The 24,270-nt window shown below is 39.1% G+C and overlaps 1 protein-coding gene across 4 annotated transcripts in view; it reads left to right on the top strand.

Annotated features, from left to right (window-relative positions):
• The window catches only part of GORASP2 (golgi reassembly stacking protein 2), a 29,565-nt gene extending 6,368 nt beyond the window's left edge, over positions 1–23,197 (top strand). For 3 of the 4 annotated variants that reach the window (XM_060152665.1, XM_060152664.1, XM_060152667.1), the window contains 9 exons: positions 6,298–6,378; positions 8,161–8,364; positions 9,272–9,358; positions 10,138–10,268; positions 13,225–13,357; positions 15,046–15,169; positions 19,255–19,341; positions 20,352–20,462; positions 22,053–23,197. In XM_060152665.1, the coding sequence (XP_060008648.1) occupies positions 6,298–6,378; positions 8,161–8,364; positions 9,272–9,358; positions 10,138–10,268; positions 13,225–13,357; positions 15,046–15,169; positions 19,255–19,341; positions 20,352–20,462; positions 22,053–22,393 (1,299 nt within the window). In that variant the 3' untranslated portion in view covers positions 22,394–23,197. The remainder of the gene's footprint in view (positions 1–6,297; positions 6,379–8,160; positions 8,365–9,271; positions 9,359–10,137; positions 10,269–13,224; positions 13,358–15,045; positions 15,170–19,254; positions 19,342–20,351; positions 20,463–22,052) is intronic. The other variant, XM_060152666.1, reaches the window with a different exon arrangement.
• Positions 23,198–24,270: the final 1,073 nt, after the last annotated feature.

Below are 24,270 nucleotides of genomic sequence, written 5' to 3'. Positions count from 1 at the left end.
AGCATCTGGAATATGATAAAAACTCAATAAATGTTAGCTGTTACCTTTATTATTAGCATTTACGTTATTGTGTCACCTGTTGAGAACAACTATTATAGTGCCAATACTGCTTAAAATATACTTGTTGTAAACATTTTAATTAATATTTCCATTTAATTAGTCATTCAGCAGCTACTTTTTGTCCATGTACCTAACCCTGTACGTCACTGCTGTTTAAGTTTTGGATCAAATCTGACCCATTAATTTTATAAATGTCCCTGTTAATTTTTAAAGATCCTCATTTTTGAGGAAATTTTACATCTGTATTTTAAAAGATAGGTGAGTGCCAGTGTCCTTTTCATTGCTTTGCCACAGTGTTACTAAACACCTGAACTAAAATGACCTACAGTCTGTATAATTAAAAATGATCTTGTTGGGTTTGATCTACACTGTAAAAATCTATAGATAGCTTAACAACAGACTTCTTTCATGGTGAGTCATTCAATCTTAGAGACTATCTAGTCAGCCTCCTCACTTTACAGCTAAGGAAAAGGAGCACAGAAAGATTATTGCCTGAGATCACACAGCAAGTTTTCTTTCCATAAGAAACAAATACCCGAGTTGGTATTTGAAGAGTATAAAATAAGATGGCATGTTGCCAGAGTTTTAGTTTCTTTTGAAGCAGACCAGTTTCTTTCAGCATCATTTTTCTGACATGCAGATCTTTTCTAGGAAGCTATGATGTAGTGATGGGTTTTTATTTCATTTAATTAGCATTAGAATTTTATTTCAAATTTCTTCATATGTCACAAGTTACAGCATTGGGTCAGAATCAGGAGAACATGCTCTTTGATATATTTTGATAAAACATGTGAAGAGAATGTTTTAACAGGTGAGCCTTGAACTCCTCCAGTCTAGCTTGGGGCTGTTACAGATAGTGCTGCTGTGAATGTTACATTGTGTATGCCTTTGGAGAACATATGTATTCCCATTCCTACTGGGTATACTAAATAGTGGAATATTTGCAAAGATGTGTGTATTTTAGTATGGATATTGCCAAATAGCTTACTAACGTACATTCCCACTAGCAGCAATTAAGGTTTCTGATTGTTCCATATCCTCATAACACTTAGTATTTTCCCTTTTTCATCTTGGCCATTCTGATAGGTGTGTAGTGGTATCCCATTGTGGTTTTAATTTGCATTTCCTGATGACTTTTGAAGTCGACCACATTTTCATATTTATTGACCACTTCAGCATCCTCTTTTGTTTAGTGTCTGCTACAATCTTTTCTCCATTTCGTTAAGTTGTCTGTCTTCTTTTTTAAACAGCTTTATTGAAATATAATTTACATACCATTAAATTCAGTCTTTTAAAGTTTACAGTTCATTGGTTGTTTAGTATATTCACCGAGTTGTGCAGCCATCATCAGTATCTAATTCCAGGACCTTTTTGTCACCCTAGAAATAAACTCCCTACCCATTAGCAGTTGCTCCCTTTTCCTCCTTCTCCCAGCCCCTGGTCACCACTAATCTACTTTCTATGGATTTGCCTATTCTGGACATTTCATATAAATGGAATCATACAATATATGGTCTTTGTGACTGGCTTCTTTCACTTAGTGTAATGTTTTCAAGGTTCACTCATGTTGTAGCATATATCAATACTTAATTCCTTTTTATTGCCAAATAATATTCCATTCTGTAAGTGTACCACATTTTGTTTATCCATTCATCAGTTGAAGGACATTTCCACTTTCCAGCAGCTATGAAATTTGTGTATAAGTTTTTACATGGACATGTTTTCATTTCTTCTGGTTATATACCTAGGAGTGGAATTGCTAGGTCATACAGTAACTCTCTGTTTGACATTGTGAGGATCTGCAAAACTGTTTTCCACAGAGGCTGCACCATTTTAGTATGAGGGTTCCAGTTTCTCCACATCCTTGCCAATCCTTGTTGTTGTCTTTTTTACTTTAGCAGGTTTTGTGAACGTGAAGTGGTATCTCATTGTGGTTTCACTCTCCTTAATGATTTGCAGTAATTCTGAATTTGTTCTGAATACAGTTCCTTTGTTGGATATTATGTTGTATCATTTCACTCTCTTAATTGTGTCTTGATGAGCAGAAGTTCATAGTTTTAGTAAAGTTTATCAGTTTTTTAAAAATTTATGGTTAGCTTTTTGTGTTCAGTTTAAGAAGTCTTGGGACTTCCTGGCGGTCCAGTGGTTAAGGCTCTTCCAGTGCAGGAGGCACGGATTTGATCCCTGGTCAGGGAACTAAGATCCCATCCCGCATGCCATGCAGCGTGGCCAAAAAAAAAGAAAAGTGTTCATACTTGGTGATCTCAAAGATAGTCTATGTTTTTCTCCAAAAGCTTTATTGTTTTACATTTGACCTTTAGATCTGACGTCCATATAGAATTGATTTTTGAGAGACAACATTTTTTAAAATGATTTATCTCCTCTTCCTAGCTGACTGACGTTCTATGTCTTTTTCTCTTTTTTTGTTTAAGAGGTGAGAGATAATTAATACATGGTTAGAAAAATAATGTAGTGTCCAGGAATTAATTGGTTATAAAGATTTGCCCTCAGGTGGTGATTGTGGAGTTAGGAAGAGGAGTTTAAGATTTGTAGGACTCCTATCATATGTCAGAGACTTCACTAGGCATTTTGTGAACTTAAATTCATTCAATCTATACAATATTCTCGTAAAGTAGCTGGCATTTTCTCTTCCTTGCAGATGAGAAGATTGAGGCCCAGGAAGATAAACTTTCCCAAGCTCAAAAAACTAATAAGTAGGCAAACCATGACTCAAAATCAAGTCAGTTTGGCTCTAAAATTCTATTATCTTTTCACTGTACATTTTTTTTTTTTTTGCGATACATGGGCCTCTCACTGTTGTGGCCTCTCCCGTTGCAGAGAACAGGCTCTGGACGCGCAGGCTCAACGGCCATGGCTCACGGGCCCAGCCGCTCTGCGGCATGTGGGATCTTCCCAGACCGGGGCATGAACCCGTGTCCCCTGCATCGGCAGGCAGACTCTCAACCACTGCGCCACCAGGGAAGCCCCATGTAAAATCTTAATTATTAAACTTTCAAAGTTAATCTATTCATCTTAAATTGCTGTGATATTTGGCCCAATAATAAATAGCCCATGGAGCCGGGTATATATGTTTTTTCTTTTTTTTTTTTCTTTTTTTAAATTAAGACGGTTTGAAGGAAACACGAATCAACAATCATGAGACCTCATAGGGGACAAAGTATTGAAGTGGTAATCTGATGCTTGAGAGATTAGGTGCCTAAGAGATTCTTGTCAGTGGGTAGTACTGCCAGAGGAACTTACCTTTGTGGATGTTTAATTTGTGGTGTAGTAGAATTTATTTTCCATGCTATGAAATATAGGAAATTTTCTTTAAATGAATTAGGGTCAAAGAGAGCATTTTCTAGGGCTCCCTCTGCTGGCTTCCTAGTAGTAATTAAGATACCTAGATGCCAGAATTGTGCTGGTACTAATGATGTAAATAAATTTAGGAAAGAAATTAATTTCAGGGTCCATTAGAAACAGAGATATCGATGTTTCTAGCAAATGAAAATAGAGAAAGGATTATTTACATTTATTTATTTATTTTAGAATCCAAATTTAGCTATTAAATCTTTTTAGAGTTATGGGGAAGAACAATTCTAATGGTATTGGAAACTTTCCATTTCAAACAAATAGTGGTAAAACTTGATACTTGGAGGGTGGCATGATAAGAATCAGTGTGTGGGATCTCCTTTCTTGGTTGGTGGTGATATTACAAAAGTATTGCCTTTAGCCCTTTTTAACTAAAAGGTAAAGTGTTGGCAGCCTCAGTGGAGAAGTCTGAAATTGATCAATGGACTAGTTGGTTTCTAGATAAAATGATCATTTGGAAACATTTCCAGTCAGAGAATTAGATGATTAGATGTGGACCCCATTAAATGAGAAGTTCCCTTCTGAGGGGGCTCCTAGGGTCTGTGCTAATTATTCTCTTTTCACACCTCAGGCATTTCGAACCTAATTGATAGGAACCTAATAGGCAGGCATCTTACACCTAGAGTATTATGACTTTTTTTGCCAGCTAGCTGTGACTTGATGTCTCTTTTCTTCTCATAATAGCTCCAGGCAGCCACCATTTTCCTTTCAGAGTTGCCATTTGAGGAGAAATCTATCTGCCATTTTGGAATATAAAATAGCCCCCATTTAAGAAAACTGAGTATAAAGAAAATAAACAGTATATACTGATTATTTTTATTAGAGAGCCAACACCTTTAAATAATAAGTCCCTTTGATATTTAACTCATTTAATTTACAAAAATGATTTAATCCCACATTTGCAGGAAATTTTACATAAAACAAGGTCAAACAGTTTTAGCAAGTTAAACATTGAGCCATCTTTATAATGGACAACTAACTATTCCTTACTGTGCAAATGAAGAAAACCTAGTTTTACTTCTTCAGAGGCAATGATAGTATAATTTGGCTTTAAATGAATAAAAGGTAACATTAATACAAATAGTAATGAATGTATCATTAATCCAAGATCAAGTCTCATTAATCCAAGAAGTCCAGTATAAGAGGGACATATTCTGGGAACAATTTGGGTTCCATTTTGAAAGCATTAAAATGATTTGTTACTGTGTGAATAACTACAGATTGATGTATGGATGGATGTGGATCTGTTACTTGCATTAGCCTCAGAATTGACTATTAGAACTGTTTAGACTATTATATAAGTTCAGCCTACAAATATCAATGCAAACTCTTTTCATGGGATAGTTTTGACAGTATTTAGTAACATCAAGCAGAATAAAAATTCCTTAAAACGTTATGAAAATATTTTAGAGGAAATGCAAAATGTTCTGTGTTAACTTTTTGCTCTTTTGTCATATTACTACCATAACTAGCTACCAATATTTATATTACTGCAAATTTAGGAAATTTAATAGTTTATTTTAATCCATTTCAAATTGGGGATGCTAAACATTTGAGTTGTTGAGAAACTAGGTAATCTTAATCTTCCATGTAAAATCCTCTGTAAGTCTAGCTCCATTCTTTCCTTCCAGCCTTCTTACTGGACTAATAGTTATATACTTTTGAGTTTCACCTCTACCACTACCCAGCTGTAAGACCATAGGCAAGTCATAAGATGGTTTCTTCACCTGTAAAATAAAAGAATTGCACAAAATCCATGGTTTTAACACTTTATTTGGATTGAGGAGAAACCCTTTGAGAATCTGAGGAAAGCCATGGATCGTTACACCCAGAAAACTGCTGATTCATACAAAATGTTGCATATAATTTATTTCTATCCCATACCACCCTGTTGGCTCTAGGTATACCATATTATGATCCTCATTTTTCAGGCTCCCCCTGGGTTTTTACTCATATTATGTCTTTAACTTTCAAATGTTTTTTCTCATCCCCTTATCCATCTGCACCTTTGAAAGTTCTACCCCCCCCCCTTTTTTTTTTTTTGTTTGTGTTTTTGCGGTACGCGGGCCTCTCACTGCTGTGGCCTCTCCCATTGCGGAGCACAGGCTCCGGACACGCAGGCTCAGTGGCCATGGCTCTCGGGCCCAGCCACTCCGCGGCATGTGGGATCTTCCCGGACCGTGGCACGAACCCGTGTGCCCTGCAACGGCAGGCGGACTCTCAACCACTGTGCCACCAGGGAAGCCCTCTACCCCCTTTTAAAGCACAATTCAAATGTCATTTTTTTTCTGTGAGACTTCTTCAGTCAGATTTAATCTTCCCCTTAGAACTTTGTACCTCCATTATAACCATTAACATCTTTGGGCTTGTATTACAGCTATTAGAGGTCTGTGTCCTCCATCTCTCCTTCTTCTTGCCTGTTCCTCAACAGATTATAAATGTCTTGATAACAGTGGCTATGTTCCTACATTAGTTTTGTAATTGAATAGTGCCTTGCTAGTAGTAGTCATGTAATAAGTAGAATAAATTAATTTGAATTTGCCACTCAGTTGTAATGATTAACTGTCTGCTATGCCATGCGCTAAATGCTGGGAGGATTGTCCCCCACCCCCCAAAAAGCAGAAAGTGGTGTGAAATAGAACCATAGAGGAAAAACCTCATGTACGAGATGAATTTAAAGAATGAGTAGAATTTAGGGAGCTGCAGGGACATTATCTGGGAGATAAAGAGAAATAAGAGAACTAGTGGGTACCTGTATCAATGAAATTAATCTATTTTTACTGAAAAGTGATGGGTATTAAAATTTAGCTTTTGATTCATAATTAAGCTTTGCATTTTTCATTTTTGGCATTTTTGTTTTTACAGGTACAAGAAAATTCCCCAGGACATAGAGCTGGACTGGAGCCCTTCTTTGACTTTATTGTTTCTATTAATGGTTCGAGATTAGTAAGTTCAGCTTTTTATAGTAACGCCTATGGTATTTTGTAATCTTTTGAAAATGGAATTTTTCAGATTATCTGGGATCGATATTTATTCATTGGTTACAAACATTATTTAGAGTATGATACCAATAAAATAACCCTGTGTTAGTAAACATGAGAATGTCAAATATAGAATACTATACCTCACACTCCAGTGATAATCTTCGGAGAAGAAAATCACTGGAGACTTTTACTTTATATGTTAAATATTTAATTTTTCTAAGCAGAAAGATGTGGTTTTGTTGCTCTTTTGCTTTTTCAAAGATGTCAGACTTTTGTAGGTTATTGGCAAATGGATTAGTAAAGACTCATTCTCAAGTAACTTGTCAGTTTTCTTGTTGCTCAATTCCCTGATATATCAATAGAAATAATGTTACAAAACTATACAGAGATGTGTTCCAGAAGTGCACAATTAAAACCACTTTCTATGGGCTTCCCTGGTGGCGCAGTGGTTGAGAGTCCGCCTGCCGATGCAGGGGACATGGGTTCGTGCCCTGGTCCGGGAAGATCCCACATGCCGCGGAGCGGCTAGGCCCGTGAGCCATGGCCGCTGAGCCTGCGCGTCTGGAGCCTGTGCTCCACAGTGGGAGAGGCCACAACAGTGAGAGGCCTGCGTACCGCAAAAACAACAACAACAACAAAAACCCACTTTTTATAAGTTGCTTTCAGTTTACATGTAGTAAAGTCCAATAGGAAGGAAACTATAATTTCAGTAAAGGAAATTCTTATGACAATGGCTGCTTCGTTGGTTTATTTTTTCACAACAGTCTTAAGTTTTTGTTCATTACTACCAACATCACCTACGTAATGGCCTTTATTCATTTATTTAATGAAATATTTAACATACTGTTTCCGTTTTCTTTTCCTGCCAGTTTGTAGTAAATAAAGTGTATATGTAGGAGTAGAGTCTAAAGTTAAACTTCAACTCTAGCAGATGTTTTAGATTTTTAAAATCAAAGTCATACCAACTCTGTTAGTAATATGTCTTCTTGTGGAGTATTTTGGTTTTTTATCATTGAAGCCCTGGATCATTTCAAATAATGTTGGCTTGCAAATTCTGTAATTCCATAGTCAGCTATGGAGTTGTTCCTAATGTTATTTGAACACAAGTTCATGTGCCTGACGCACAGTGGGGCCAGACAGTACCGAAATGTCAGAGTCTGGAGCAGAGAAAGGTTTATTGCAGGCCCAAGCAAGGAGAATGGGTGGCTCATGTTCAGAAAAACCTGAACTCCCCGAAGGGTTTCAACAAAGCATTTTTAAAGGCAAGGGGAGGGGAGGGGTGTCCCACGGTATGTGATCAGCTCATGCACAATTCTCTGGTTAATGGTGATCAATCCTTAGCCACCAGTAGGTCTAGAGGCTACCTGTTATGATCTTCAGGTAGTTAATTTCTTCCTTTTGGTGGTGGTTTTTAGTATTTGAAAAACTCAGGAAATATGCATGAGATACTATTATGTGGGTACTTCAGAGAGGACTACAGCAGAGGATAGGGGGAAAGGCCTGTCCCAGGAAGGCCCCATAGGGTCCTGCTCTGTTACACTAACATAAGTTCTTAGTTTCTTGACATTCTTTTACTTTGAGGAGTATTTGAATGTTAATGAAACCTCCACCTATTGAATGTTTTATTTATGTTAATAATATTATTCCAATAGGGCCATGGGATGCTTAAGGTAAGATAATTAACATTAGATTTTTACTGTTAAGTAAATGTTTTTTATTAAGAAAAATTTCTATGTGTTTACAGAATAAAGACAATGATACTCTTAAGGATCTACTGAAAGCAAATGTTGAAAAGCCTGTAAAAATGCTTATCTACAGTAGTAAAACACTGGAGCTGCGAGAGACCTCAGTCACACCAAGTAACATGTGGGGTGGCCAGGGCTTGTTGGGAGTGAGCATTCGTTTCTGCAGCTTTGATGGGGCAAATGAAAACGTTTGGCATGTGTTGGTAGGTATCAACTGTGAATTGTTACTTGCAGTTTAAGAAACAGTATAGAAAGATGTTTTAATAGTGGTTTTCTCCAATTTGGTGAGATTGTAGGGGTATTATTAGGCTATATTTAGTTTCTGAAAATCAGAATTGATTGCTTTTAAAATATGGATTAGTGAAAAAGAAAAACAACTTGAGGAAGAGAAGCAAATATGATGCCTAAGAACTATTTTTCTTTTTTCTTTTTTTTTTTTTTGCGGTATGCGGGCCTCTCACTGTTGTAGCCTCTCCCGTTGTGGAACAGAGGCTCCAGATGCGCAGGCTCAGCGGCCATGGCTCACGGGCCCAGCCGCTCCGCGGCATGTGGGATCTTCCCAGACCGGGGCATGAACCCATGTCCCCTGCATCCGCAGGCAGACTCTCAACCACTGCGCCACCAGGGAAGCCCAAGAACTATTTTTTAATGATTTATCCATTAGAAAAAGGTATTTTAAAGCAAATAGCTACAGGAACTTCCCTGGTGGTCCAGTGGTTAAGACTCCACATTCCCAATGCAGGGGGCCCGGGTTCGATCCCTGGTCAGGGAGCTAGATCCCACGTGCCGCAACTAAAGATCCCGCATGCCACAACGAAAATCCCAAGTGCTGCAACTAAGACCTGGCGCAGCCAAATAAATAAATAAATATTAAAAAATAAAATAAAGCAAATAGCTACAGAAATGTTTTAAATATTTGTTAAATATTGTGGGTTGTTTAATGCTTGGGAGATTAAATATATATATATATCCTATAGTTTCTGATCTGACATCTCTAACAAGAGAAATATGGGGGGGTTAAATTACTGTAATTAAGGACTGAACTATACAATTTGGAAGATTATTTTATATGCAGTAATTTGATGGGGGGTTGTTTTTGTGTCATCCTAGGAAGTGGAATCAAATTCTCCTGCAGCACTGGCAGGTCTTAGACCTCATAGTGATTATATCATTGGAGCAGATATGGTCATGAATGAGGTAATTTGTTTGTTTATTAATACTAACAATTATTTAACATTTTCTCATTAATGGTTAAATTCAGAAGTGTATTTGCACACTTCACATTTAAAGTTGAAATTTAGGTCTTTGCTGATCAAGATAGCTTACGCTCCAGGGTGTTAAACAGAAATCTGGGAGGTGTCTTACTAGGTACAGCTGTGAGGAAAAACATACACTCTGGCAATTGCACAGATTTTGTGTATGGTATATATTAGAAATCTCTTGTACCTCAAGATTAAATCGAATCCTCGTCTTGATTATTGATTTCCTTTTCTCTTCTCCTTTCTAAGGTAACAAAATTGGCTTAGCTGTATTAGTTGGATCCTTTTCCTTGTCTGTTAGCTAGTGGAAGTATATATTGCTAAATCACAAATGAGAGAAAAAATAAGGTACCCAGAGAACCAGGTCTTAATAATGGATAGTAAGCAGAATATGTAGAATTTGGGTATAGAAGACTTTTACTAAAATTGCTGACTAGGTCTTACAGAACTGGACATGAGGCCTTGCATTGTGTAGATAGGTAATATATTGAATTAAACCTCGTTTGGAGTATTGGTTTTAAGAAATGATTTTTATGTCCAGCAGCAGGGCCCAGAATCTGGTTTTTGTGTATGTCGTTTTTTTTCATTCTTGTTGTTTTAGGTGTGTTTTTTGTTGTTTGTTTTAGGTTTTTGTTGTTTTAGATATTAGTCAGGTTCGAGACCTACTATTCTAAAGTTCAGTAACAAAAACATTTTTCTCCTGTAATGCTTTTGCAGTCTGAAGATCTGTTCAGCCTTATTGAAACACATGAAGCAAAACCATTGAAACTTTATGTGTATAATACAGACACTGATAACTGTCGAGAAGTGATTATTACACCAAATTCTGCATGGGGTGGAGAAGGCAGGTAAGGTCATTTTTTAGACTAAGTTATGACTACTTAAATTTACCAGTCAGATGTGTTGTAAACATTGTTTTTATTTTGAAACAAGTTATTGGTTTATTGTAAGACTTCTCTTGAGAAAAGGAAAGAGCTGACCTAGAATATTGAATCCAATAATTCATATTTTTAAAGCACATATTTATTGAGCATGGTACACATACCCAGTCCTTTTCTTTCTGATCTAACAAACTTTTTTGTTTTGTTATTTTATTAAAATAGTTTTCAGTTTTATTTTATTTTCCCAAAATTCCCTCCTCAGCAGTGGGACAATACAGTATAACTTTCTCTAGCTGCTGGGGAAATTTCTTAGCACTTTGTGGAAACTGTTACCTTTTAGAAATGGACAGGCTGATTTTAACCAAAAGTTAGACAAAATTGCAACAACAATAAAAAACAATTTAGAAAGAGGATCAAGCCAAGCAGAAAAGCAAACTTTATAAAATCAGTTTTCTGGGACTGTTCATCAAGTCAGTTCCCTAATTTCAAAAGGCCAGACCAAAGCAAAGCATGCTGACTTAACATGGTATCTTTAGGTCTTCTGTCTACTGTTTAAATTGAAATTTTTCATTGTTTTGAAAGTTCTAAGAACCTTTTTTAATTTGAGGAAATTGTTGAGTGTAAACCAGAATTATAGGAAAGCCTAGAGTTTGGAAACTTCTACCAGTGTTTTATAAAAGTTCCAGCACTTGCTGGGAAAAGGATGACTTAGCTGATGCAGATGGAGAAAGCCTGGTTGCTCACAGTACCTTTACCCACACTACCTGAGGTTCTACAGCTAAATGTATATTGCCACCAGAATGCTAACTTGTTGCAATTTGAGAAAATGAGATAGAAAATGTGGCCTGTCTGGGGGCCATACTTGACCAAGTTATCGTTGTCCTTTGTCCAGGTTTGTAAACACACAGAAAGATGATCTTCTTAAGGTATTCAAAGTTGATTTCATTTCAGAGGGACTGACTCATATAAACTAAATTTGCAAAGAAGCTTCTGTCATCATTAGAGAGGCAAATTTTCAGTTTACAATAGAAAAATACCCCCTCTCCAGTTAGAATAATACTTAGATCCTATTACTACCACAAGATTGCTTGGTGAGCATGAAATCAAAGTCTTAAGGAAGAGATTCTAGATGGTGAAGTTCAGCAGCAAAGAACATTACTAGTTCATTAATTTTTAATTACGCTGACTAAATACTGCTACATTCTTGTTCTTGGAGCCCTTCTTCTCTAGACTTTAGCAGTTATTCCTTTTCTATGGAAGACATTTTTCCTATTGACGTGGTTTAGTACCACTGATCAGCCGTTGCTTTAGACAGGCCCATACAGACCACTTTCCTGAGTCCGCCCCCATTTGGCATATGTGTGCCTCTGGTTTTCATTCCTTCCTCAGAGGCTGACTACATTACTTTCATTACAGCACATTTTTCTTAGCTTCATTCTTGGGCTGTCTTTAAATTTATGGAGATCTCCCTCTTGCCTCAAGTGCCTCCTCTACCACCACTTAGTTCTTTTGATTAATAAGCACCTTGTTTTTAAATGTAGCTACCTCTGAAAGGCTTGTATTTGATCAGTATAAATTATTTAATCTTTCTTTCTTCCTCTAAATCTATCTGAGATCCAGTTCAGTAAAATTTGCAGCTTGATGGTATAGGGAGGAAAAGTGAGAGAAGAGGGAACAAGTAATTTTTTAATATGAAGCATTGTTATGAAATCACATTTGGATAAGGAAGAGCCGAAGTTGGCCACTGCCTGCTCTCCCCGCTTTTGGTGGTAGTAGTACCCATGGAAATAACAGATGCCCTGGCAGGAGAGAGGCACAGTGATACCTGTGCACGTCCTACTCAGAAAGTGCAAGTAGTTTGGAAAATAAAGGCAATTGTGATGGAAACATAAGTTGGAACCTGATTGTGAAAAGCCTTAAATACCGTGGTCAGGAATTTGGATATACTTCGGGCAGTGTTAGTTATATAATATTGTAACAGTGAGGGTTCTTTGGTTCCAAGTAGTAGAAACCAGCTGCAGCAGACATGAATTTATAGCTACGGAGTCACTCATATAATCAAAGACTCACAATGGGAAAGGACAGGACTCAGACACCCTTAGGGATTTAGAAAGGAAGAACTAATTGGCAATTTCATCACTTTCTACTGAAGGGATAAAGCCATTTTGGTTTTTTCTGTCGCTTCCAAGATTTGCAGCCCTGGGCAAGAGAGGTAAATTGGCCTGGCTCTGGTCATGAGCCACTCCTTGTTTTGGGCAGGACAGGCCCCCTGATTGACAGTCCCACCCGTGCTGCACAGAACGGCAGAGGAGTAGTTCTCCAAAGGGAAGAAGGAAAAGGGAATGTTGGGAAGACAACAGACTCTGGAAAGAAGACAACAGACTATGGGAAGATCACTCTAGAAAGTGATTGTATCTTATTAAAAAAATACCTCTGGTGTCATTGGGAGGATGAATTAGAAGGAATCTGGATTAATTTGGATTGATATGTGTCAGGTTCTGAAATAGACCTATAGGTTGTGTAAATGACATCAACATGCAAAAGTGCTTGGAGCTCTTCAGTGGAAAGGCTATATGTCATTCATTGAGCAAATAATTATTTAGTGTCTGCCATGTGCCAGGAACTGTTAAGGCAGTAAACATAACAAGGTCTCTGCCTTCAAGGACCTTACCATTTTATTGGGGGAGACAAAATAAACAAATAAATAGGCAATGTGTTGGATGGTGATAAATACTTGAAGAAAAATAAAGGAGAGTACGGTTAGTGTCTGTGGTGGGAAGAAGGGTGCTATTTAATAAAGGGTTGTCAGAAGAGACTTCTGATAAGATGACAGTATTTAAAAGAATGGAGATTTGTTTTTCTGTTTCAAAACCTCAAAAATGCAAGCTGTGATGATAACTTTAAGAAAAAAATATCTTCATAGCCTAGGATGTGGCATTGGATATGGTTATTTGCATCGAATACCTACACGCCCATTTGAAGAAGGAAAGAAAATTTCTCTTCCAGGACAGATGACTGGTACACCTATTACTCCTCTTAAAGATGGATTTATGGAGGTAAGATAACTTTACTGCCTGATTATACCATAACTTTCCACCCAGATGAATAGATGTGTGGGGTGGTAGCACTTATTTGAGACTGGGCAGATGATGAGTTAAATATTGACATGTTGGATTTGAAGTTCCTGTAGGATATCCAAATGAATATTTTCTGGTTCTAGATTTCAGGAAAGAGGGCGAGGCTAGAGATACAGATTTGGGAATCAGCAGAGAGAGGGTAATTTAATCTAATGATCAAAATGAATAAAAATCATCAAGGGACTGGGCCTGGGTGGGTCAGAGGACCGAGGCCAGAATCTTGAACATCCCTAGTGTTTAAATGGATGGGCAGAGAAAGGGCATTCAGCAAAGGAAGCTCAGGAGAAGGCCAAAGGGAGAGAACAGAGCTTCAGGAAAGGGGGCATAGGCAACTATGTGAGATACTGCAGAGAAGTCAGGTGAGAGAAGGAGTGAAAAAACATGTCCTGGGCTAGAGCAACTTAAGGCTTGATGGGATGCAGATACCAACTTACAGGAGATAGAGGGTGAGTGGTGAGTGATAAGGTGATGATAACTGCTGCTTCCTATTTCAAGAAACTTGACTGGGAAAGCAAAGAGAAGTAGGGGTGTGGGAAGTATTACAGGATCAAAGTGAGGCTTTTTAAGGAATAAGAGGTATTTCTGCAGGCTTATAGGCTTTTAAAATGTTTCCTGTGCAGGCCTTACAGGACAGTTAACTCTTATGCATGACTAAATAAAAACCAAACATTCAAAAAGAAAATGCTACAGTTGTAAAGAAAGGGCTGCTGCCACTGTCATTTTATGGTGCATGGTTGGGCCATCCCCAGTTCTAGAGGAAGTGAAGGGGAGCTATGGGGAAGTGTAACCTCTCCTCACCCCCACCCACCATTGGCTCATAACCAGAACCAGTGTTGTTGTATGTTCAGACTCCTGCTATCATATCTGCTGCCCCAATCAGTGCTCTCTGCCCCAGACGAGGCGCTATGGGCAGTCTGAGAAGACCAGAGGGTGAAATGGCAGCTAGGGAGAAGGGCCAGAATACAAGTTATGTTGGAATGTGCCAGAGGGCACTGGAGCTGGCATAAGTTGGAGGATTCAGAGGTGAAATCACCCATCCACCCATCTGTAAAGTCCATATAGATTCATTCCCACCCCCACCCCATGCTCCCAGAAGGTAGAGATCTGGCTGCCACATTCATTCATTGATGAGGACTCATGAGGTTAGACATCTTAAGAAATTTTTAAGGAATCTATCATGGTATTAAGACTTCAGCTGACTTCTTCCATGAGCAGTGAAAATTAAAAACACAAAACTGGCTGAGAATTCAAAGAAGAAGAAAGCAGTGGTGCTTTAAGGGTTGAGTATAATCTTTTTTGGCTGGCTAGGAAGGAGGAGAGAGAATCTCCTCCTGGTGTCGAAGTGGCTATAACAGTGTGTATGATGGGCTAGATGCCATGTGTTAAAAGACTGGAAGTGACAGGAGGGGGAGATGTTTACAGTGCGTGGTCCTTGGCACGTATGAAAATTAGGAAGGAGTGTCTGAAAGCCAAAGTGCCAGGTGAAAACTTTTGACAGTTAATACATGATCGAAAAAGGTATCTGTAGGACCGGTGAGAGCCAATATTTACATTTTCTTTTAAGTAAATTTGAGTAATTTTCCTTTTTTCTTTCTTTTTTTTGGAAGGTCCAGCTGTCCTCAGTTAATCCCCCGTCTTTGTCATCACCAGGAACTACAGAAATTGAACAGAGTCTGTCTGGACTTTCTATTAGCTCAACTCCACCAGCTGTCAGTAATGTTCTCAGTACAGGTGTGCAGAAAAATAGATTCTGTTTTCAGTCTACTTTGTTTTACACGATACTGTTTTCTGTCCCAAGCTGTAGAATTTTAAAAGTTGATGCCAGTGTACTTTGAAAACTGTAAATGTGCTCTGCATTGACAGGCCCTGTCTGAAAGCTGGTACTGAATCATCACAGGCATTTGAACCTCTTTTCAGACAATTTTAGATCTTGGGCTTATCTTGTTGTAGAGTCAGGATTCTACCTTTAATTTCTGTTTAATAGCCCTATTTACTCAACAAATGTTTGCATATCCCCTAAGTAGTAGACACTGGGGATACAAAAGTGAGCAGTTTACCATTCCTTTCCTAGGGACTCAGTCTTGCTCAGGGGACATACGCCTATCTCCTCTTTTTCTGTACTCCTTGTTCTACCTAATATACTCCTTTTTTGTTTGTTTGTTTGTTTTGGTTTTTTTCAACAGCTTTCTGGAGATGTGATTCACATAGCATTCAATTTACCCATTTAAAATATACAATTTAGTGGGTTTTGCAACCATCACCTCAATCAGTTTAGAACATTTCATTACCTGCCAAAAACACCCTGTACCCCGTCACTCCCTGTTTTCCCCCAATCCCACAGGCCTAGGCAATTACTAATCTACTTTCTCTTTCTAATCTAGACATTTCATATAATATGTGTGGTCTTCTGTGACTTTCCTCTCTGGCTTCTTTCCCTTAGAATAGTGTTATCCAGGTTCATTCATGTCATAGCATATATTAATATTTCATCTTTTTTATGGCTAAATAATGTTCCAGTGCATGGATATGCCACATTTTGTTTATCCATTCATCGGTTGAGGGACATTTGGATTGTTTCTACTTTTTGGCTATTATGAATAATGCTGCTATGAACATTTGTGTACAAGTTTTTGCATGGACATATGTTTTCATTTTTCTTGGTTATATACCCAGAAATTAGAATTGCTTGGTCACATGATACAGTTCTTAACTTGGTATGTTGATAGAGTTTATTTTTCCCTTTCCTTTATTTATTTATTTATTTATTTTTAACATCTTTATTGGAGTATAATTGCTTTACAAGTGGTGTGTTAGTTTCTGTTTTATAACAAAGTGAATCAGCTATACGTATACATACATCCCCGTATCTCCCCCGTCTTGCGTCTCCCTCCCACCCTCCCTATCCCACTCCTCTAGGTGGTCACAAAGCACCGAGCTGATCTCCCTGTGCTATGTGGCTGCTTCCCACTAGCTGTCTGTTTTACATTTGGTAGTGTATATATGTCCATGCCATTCTCTCACTTTGCCCCGTGTCCTCAAGTCCATTCTCTACATCTGCATCTTTATTCCTGTCCTGCCCCCAGATTCTTCAGAACCATTTTTTTTATTCCATCTATATGTGTTAGCATACAGTATTTGTTTTTCTCTTTCTGACTTATTTCACTCTGTATGACAGATTCTAAGTCCATCCACCTCACTACAAATAACTCAATTTCGTTTCTTTTTATGGCTGAGTAATATTCCATTGTATATATGTGCCACATCTTCTTTATCCATTCATCTGTCAGTGGACACTTAGGTTGCTTCCATGTCCTGGCTATTGTAAATAGTGCTGCAATGCACATTGTGGTACATGACTCTTTCTGAATTATCCTTTCCTTTTTTTAAATCTCCTGTTTCCTGGTTTTCTTTCTTTATACCAAGAGTATATTATATACTCAACTAATGTTGAGTAAGTGGATGAAATACTGTGACATGGTTTAGTTTTATTTCATTAATAGCCTTTTATTCTTGAGCTCTTTTTTTAATATTTATATCCCAAATTTGATCATATTCTACTTTGTTCTAGAATGGATTTAAAACAGCCCATCAAGATGCAGTTAAGGTCAACAGTATGATCCCTGGAGCTTGTCCCCTAGGTTCAAATCTCAGATCTTTTCAGAGTCTTTGTTTTATTTCCCAAAGATATGTATGAAATTTAAATTTTTTATTTTTTACAATTAAAAACTTGAAACATATTCAAAATTAGATGACTATTAATAAAGATTCATTTGCGTAACAAGTAGAACAACCAGCCCCCACCGCCCAGCGTCGCCAGTTATCAGTATGATAACGTACCTCCCTACCCCCTGCTCTTTGCTGGGTTTTTTTCCCAGCTTTATTGAGGTATAATTTGCATACCATAAAATTAACTCACTGCAAGTATAGAATTCATGATTTTTAGTAAATTTATGGAGTTGTGCAGTCATCACCACAGTCCAGTTTTAGAGTATTTCTTGGATGACATTAAATATTAATGTCATCAGTATCAAGTCATGGATACATTTGGAAGAGATTTTAAAGTTTATTTCATTCAAGCAGTGTTTGAGTTCTTTTTATGATATTAAGATTTTTTTCTTACATCCCATCAGATGTAAGAAATGTTTTTTTAGTTTATTCCTGGATAGACTTCCCAAGACAGCAATCCAATCTGTGTCTGATAACTCTCACCTGGCTTTACAGTGAGTGTTCCAGTGCAAAGTGTTCTGGCTTTAGGAGATAGCTGACATCTCTCTTCAAGTTCCAGTTTCTTTTGAGAGGCATTTTAAATCTTCCCTAATTACATTACAGTTATACTTATATTGTCATATATGCACATGCACTGAGATCCCTGGTCTTATTACACTGTAGAGAAATGGTTTCTTGAGTATTAAAAGACAGAGACATAAATTAAGCAGAAATTGCTCAAAGGAGACTGAAAGAAATCAGCATTTTCACTTTGAGTAAATAAATTTAAAAACACTCAGATGTTCTAGCATTATAACATGTGAGAACCCACTTTTTGTTAGGCATTTATTTTTCTGTCTTTGCTTTAATTATATTGCTGCAAAGTAGCCCAAACAGTAACTGTAGAAACAAAGTATGTGCTTTAAAAAAACACCTCTGTGGATTTGAAAATTTTGGATTAAGAAATTTTCAGAAAATGAATATATCATTTTGAAATGACATTAATCGATGTGACCCTCTCACACTTCCTGTCTCCCTTTCTTTTTCTGCCCCTTATCAGAATGTAAATTTCCAGAAGGTAGTGATTTCTATTTTCTTTATGCTGTAAAGTTCCTCAGTGCCTAGAACAATGTCTGACATATAGTAGGTGCCCCCCCTACCCAAACTTTAAAGACTGAACACACCAAGCAACCATCCAGCCCCTTTGAGAATCTGATAAAACAAAGAACCCTCTCCTATTTTTTCATGGCTCCAATTTCTGCAAAAAAGTAAACACATGACTAACTAAATTTTAAAAGCTATCTGAAAATGGTTGCTTCATACTTTCAGGCACAATTCATTCTTGCTACCATATTTAAGCAGATCTCTGTAAGACAAAATCTAGAATCCATGTGCAGTATTACTATTGTTTGGACATCAGCGAAACCTCCCACATGAGTAGGTGGTAAACATTAATAGGTAATCTTCATTAGGTGGTATCGTAAGAGTTACTTGAATGTAAAGAACATGACCACTTCAAGCTAACAGCAGTAAAAGTGGGAATGTACTAGACTTCAGAGGAGTGTCACAGAACCTAAGGTCAAAAGGAAATGAAGATTCAGGAAGCCAGGTCATTCTCCCCGTCTCTGGAGGTCCACATGCTCTTCTGTCTCTTTCAGGCCATCTACATCATTCTCTTTCACAGACCAGAATTCACTGTTTCATGGGGCACATAGCCCCCCAGCAGCCCCAGGTGTACGTGGCCTTTTGGGTCAGGAGCCCAATAGAGACTGATTAGGATCCTTGTATCCCATTTCCAAATTTCCAAAACAGTTTTCTAATCCAGCCCCGCTTAGGTCAGGAGTAAAACTCTTACCCGGTTTTACTTAGCTGCGGAGGGCTTGCAGAGCCCCCCGCCCTCTTGGCTCACGGTCTGCTAACAGCCATTGCGAAGGGCCAAGGGCAGAGCAGGTGGATGAGCTGTGGCAGTGATGCAGCTAGAGACCAGCTGACTAAAGTCACACTGAGTGAAGACCTGACCATGGCAGGAGGGAAGGGACGGAAGACTGTCCGAGATAGTCTGCTCACTCCTTATCAACTGAAATTTTTAAAAGGTTGTGCATTTATTTTAGGTGTACCAACAGTACCATTATTGCCACCACAAGTAAACCAGTCCCTCACTTCTGTGCCGCCAATGAACCCAGCTACTACATTACCAGGTAAGTAGCAGGAGACATATATGTAATAACAATAGCTTTACTGATATTTTGCATCTTAGAAAACAATGAAAAAAATTTCTACCTATGTGGTGACTATTTATGTCTTTTACTCTCATTCTGTCTCTGCTGTAACTTTGTGTTAAGTGAGACCAAGTGGCAATGAACTGCTGTCACCAGCTAGTCAGCTGCTGAGCCTTGGGCTCCTTAACCCCAGCCAACCATCCTCCCTGCCCCCAGTGCAGCCTGAGGCAGGAATAAGGAGTATATAGACTGTCCGTCCTTCAGCACAGGGCTTTCTGGTTGTTGTTTAGTGAATAAGACATTGTGTCCTGGAGGAGAGCACTCCTTACTTGAGTCTTCAGTAGCTCCAATGTTAGGTTAGATTTTTGTTTATTTCACTTACTGTTCCCAGTGAAGACCAAGTCCCTTTATCCAGCAGATAACGATCAGATATTATTTCAGTGATCAAATATATACTTGCATTGTGAGAGCCTTTAATTGTATGGCTAAAGATGTCATTACACAGACATATTAAGCCATTAACCAAATGTGTGCACACAGCAAGTGTGGTAAAATGTTAACATTTGAGAAGTTAGAGTGAAAGATATACATGGGGATTCTTCATATAAATTAGCAACTGTAAGTCTGAAATTAAAAAGGAAAAAGAAAAAAAAAAGCCTGAGAGACTGTAAACCTCAACCATCAAAGAAAATCAGTTCCATGTTTGCTGAGATAAATCAGCCCCTTCTCCAAGACATAGGCCAGCATCATTCTTGCTTTTGGGTTCAGAAGTATGTGTTTGTTTTAACCCTTACCCACTTAGCCTTCTAATCACTTAGGTATAGAAGGATGCTTCACTTGGGAGAGATTTTGTTATTGTTACTGTTGTTATGATATAAAACTGCCACACGGTAAGTGGACTTCTGGTATTCTCACTTTGAAGTGGGTAGTATTTTTTTCAATATGCAAGGATTGGATGGTTTATCTTTTGTTCTCTGCCTTCTTTTCAGGTCTGATGCCTTTACCAGCAGGACTACCAAACCTCCCTGCCCTCCCCAATCTCAACCTCCCTGCCCCGCACGTCGTGCCAGGTGTCAGCTTACCGGAACTCATGAACCCGGGTATGTTGCCCATCTTGCCTTCCTAGGACCCTGTCTAATAAAAAGCTTTATCCAGGAAAGGCAGTCCTCTATTTCAGTCTTTTCCTGGCAAGGGCAGATCAGTTTAACAAATTTCAGCTGCTTCAAATAAAAATCAATCTTTTTTATTTAAAAAGCTTGAAAAAGAAGAGGAGGAGGAATGTCTTTGTGCTGCTCCCCTGCCTGGCTGCCTCTCCTCCCCCTTTCTCCTCTCCTGCACCTGACAGCTCAAGCACCACAAAGGCCAGCTGTAGAAATAAAGAGCAGTGGCGTGGCCTTGCTGGGCTGAGTTGGATGGGAGGCGTGCGCAGTTCACTCAGCGGGGGCAGATGAACTCCCTGTGATTCTCCTCATGTTTTGGGCAGCTGCCACCCGCGGAGTAGTGACACCTGTTTTGTGTGGCTGAGGCTAGCTGGGCTTGCTACTTGATAAATATTCTTCGTTATTAACAAATTTTTTATAACAAAAACTGTGAGAGATTTTAGCTACAAATAGTTAAGTTCACAGATATTCAGAGTGTTTACACTCGTATTCTGTGCACTGATGAAAGTGAAGCAGCAGAATGTCCCCACAAGTCTGCTCTTCTGGTTAATGATTGCCCAGATTATCTTTAGCTTTGAGATGGCCACAAGTCAGGTCTGACTTTTAATTGCTAATCTCAGGAATTTGGCCCATCAGTGATGTCAACGAGTGATCTTATTATACAGTGGCATTGTCACATTTCTAACGGCCCCTGTTGTAACACTCATCATCTACATGTATTCGTTACCCATCCTCATTAACCCATTTGCTTTTCAGTGCAATGGGTTAAAAAACAAATGAAGTCAATAAGTTCAAACTAATGTTTACTGTCTCAGTGCTCCCTTTGTCTTTTGTTTTGTGCCCTGTATTCTTGGCTTCTGGCTCTGCCCTTTCCCCAGATTGACAGACTCTAAGAGTATTAAGGGTTTCACCAGTCCCCAGGTTGCCCCAAACCTGTTTTACAGCCTGCTTTTCCTTTGTTTCTTAAAGAAGTAATACTCTTTCCCTTCATCTGCATTTTAAAATCATTACAGTAAACCCGCCAAGTGTACTATAAATAGTTATACTATAAATATAGTTATAAAGGCTGAGTACTTCTGGTGAGGCTAATGCCAGGGGCTACACAGCAGGCCCTTCCCTTGCGAAACCTTCACAGGAGGCCTGGCCCCTGTGTCTCCTCTTCCTCTTGTCTGTCCAGAGGGCGGCTTAAATCCACCTGCAGCTTGCCCCCGAGAGTGGAGTCCTCCTGCTGGGCACTCGGTGTAGCTGCATCGCAGGGTGGGCTCCTGTCCATCCTGGCTGGGAGAATCATTTCCTCCCTGAGCTCTGGGCTGAGTCACATGAGGGAACCTTTCCTCCTGGCCAGCTGGTCCTGCAGTGAATATTTAACTCTGTCCTGGCCTCCAACTGAGGATAATCAGAAGTTGTGATTTGTATTGTCTCTCCTCAGCTTCTGTTTCCTTAACGAAATGCAAATTAATAGTCGTGTGATGCTGACTGCTGCTCTTCTAGTGCTGGGAGGATGTGTGATCTATGCCGTTTTTGTCCTAGGTTTGCCACCTCTTCCTTCCCTGCCTCCCCAAAACTTACCTGGCATTGCACCTCTCCCCATGCCATCCGAGTTCCTCCCGTCATTTCCTTTGGTTCCAGAGGTCTCTTCCACGGCAGCCTCCACAGAGCTGCTGTCCTCTCTCCCACCCACCGGCAGCCCACCCTCCGACCCTGTCCCGACCACTGCAAGGGCAGATGCTGCGTCCACGCTCACCGTGGGTGTGACGCCCCCCACTCCCAAGGCCCCGGCCGCTGTTGAGGACAGAGTCGGCGAATCCATCCCAGCCAGCAAGAAGCCTGTCTCTGCGGTTACGGATGCAGATGCCTCTGAGTCACCTTAGCTTTGGACCGGCCTTCGGAATTGGCGTGGTGCGCTTATTTCACCACAGGAGTGTGTCTGGAAACGCAAACTACCGTTAATTTCATACTAGTTTGTACCGTATCTGTAAGCATCTTGTAAATAATTCTGAGGGGAAAACTAAGCAAGAGGACGTGGGTTTGTATCCTGCCAAGTGGGGGTGGGGCTCATGGGCCGGGGAGGGAAATGTCAGGAAGTGCTTGTATTTTAAAACAACCAAAAAGAATTGTAAGGGTGGCTTGCTGCCAGGTTTCCACTGCCATTCTTGAGGGCATGCGTCCTTGAGAAAGGTGGCGACAGGGTGTCCACTAGGCTCCCTGTCCTCCTGCTGCCCCTTCTGTAAGAAAATGAAATACTTCACGCCTAATACCCACATGCGGCATTTCTTGTATTTTGTAAATCATTTGCGAGAATGCAGACCACCTCAGTAAACCGCGAAAGGAAAAGATACTTTACTTTTTGGTCTCTGTGAGTCACATCTCTATTAAGGTTTACACGAAAATTCCAATGAAAGATGTTGTTAAAGTTACACTATGTGCACTATTAATTGAACATCTTTTTATTCAGCCTATACACAGGTCTTTGTTTTGAGCTCTCAAAAGTACTCAGACAACATTTTGTAACTGCTGCCGTTGTTATACGTCCACCAAAAAATGGCATTTAAAAAGAAATAAAGATGATGTTCCACAGTTTTAAACCAGAAGGTGGCACTTTGTAGCTACTTATAATATTATAGCTATACTGGGAAGCATAGATACAGCAATAAATTATAGTAGTTTTGCTTTTCTTCTTGTGGTACATTTAAATTACAACTCCTGATTGCCATGGTGCATTCGTTCCTCTCCAGTGCATCACACTGCGTTCATGTAATTTTTCATGTCTGATGTTTGCTGTCTCCTGAATTTTCTAAGAGATGGTAAGTTATGTGGAATTGATTTATTGAATGAAATTAAATGCATATTATATCTCTTTTTTAAATAAGATGAAAGATTGATCGGTTATTGACTTGGCACTAGCATAAACGTTGCCAGGGGAGCAGCGCGTGGAACTGGTCTGTGATCACTAGCTGGGAACTACAGTTATCAGCGCCCACCCAGTGCCAGCCAGTTTTTAGGATAGGTCCATTTCTGGAGCCAGGTTCATACTTAAAGCTAAATGATAAAAGAAGGCTCCACCTCTAATCATAGCTCCTTCTGTTTGCATTATAAATATTTCTAGAATATTTCTCGCAGTTAACAATCCTGTTTTTTGAAATGGAGCTTATAATAGGTAAGGAAAATATTCACAAGCATACTTAAATGTTACAACTTTTTACTTTCCAGTATAGGAAAAGTTGAGCAAGTTGTTATTACTTTCTAAAAGATGTTCATATTTTTTTAAAATGTTAAGGAGATACTTCATGGAAAGCAAGTAAGTAATTTTTAAGCTTTAAAGACAGTTTCTTTAACAGTAGTTTTTCCAGTGCAGTGATTCTTAACTCTTGTGAGGTCACAGTTCGCATCTGAGGATGACAGCAGCCCTGATATCTTCCCAGTAAAATGTCTATAAGCATATAAAAAATACTAAGCTCTGGGGAGAGAGAGGGATTCTTAGTACTCACTTGGAAGATGGGCACACACTTGGCCTAGATTGGCTCATTGGATCTTGCTGAGGTGGAAAACACTTTAGATATTCTCTGCTTCCTTCAGAAAAACCAGTTTCGGTGTTTATAGACAGTAGCATATCCTTTACCAGTGGCCAGAAACACGGATGTAAAAGATAGTGTCCCTACCAGTGGACCACTCACTGTGGCCTTGTAGAGGGGACAGCTCGGGTGGTCAGTGCTCAGGGCACTCGAGGATAGCGCTCTAACCATGGAGA

The sequence above is a fragment of the Lagenorhynchus albirostris genome, chromosome 6, assembly GCF_949774975.1.
Source record: "Lagenorhynchus albirostris chromosome 6, mLagAlb1.1, whole genome shotgun sequence".
Lineage (NCBI taxonomy): Eukaryota > Metazoa > Chordata > Mammalia > Artiodactyla > Delphinidae > Lagenorhynchus > Lagenorhynchus albirostris.
The sequence above is the reverse complement of the archived record's forward strand: the minus strand, read 5'-3'. Positions and strand labels throughout refer to the sequence as shown.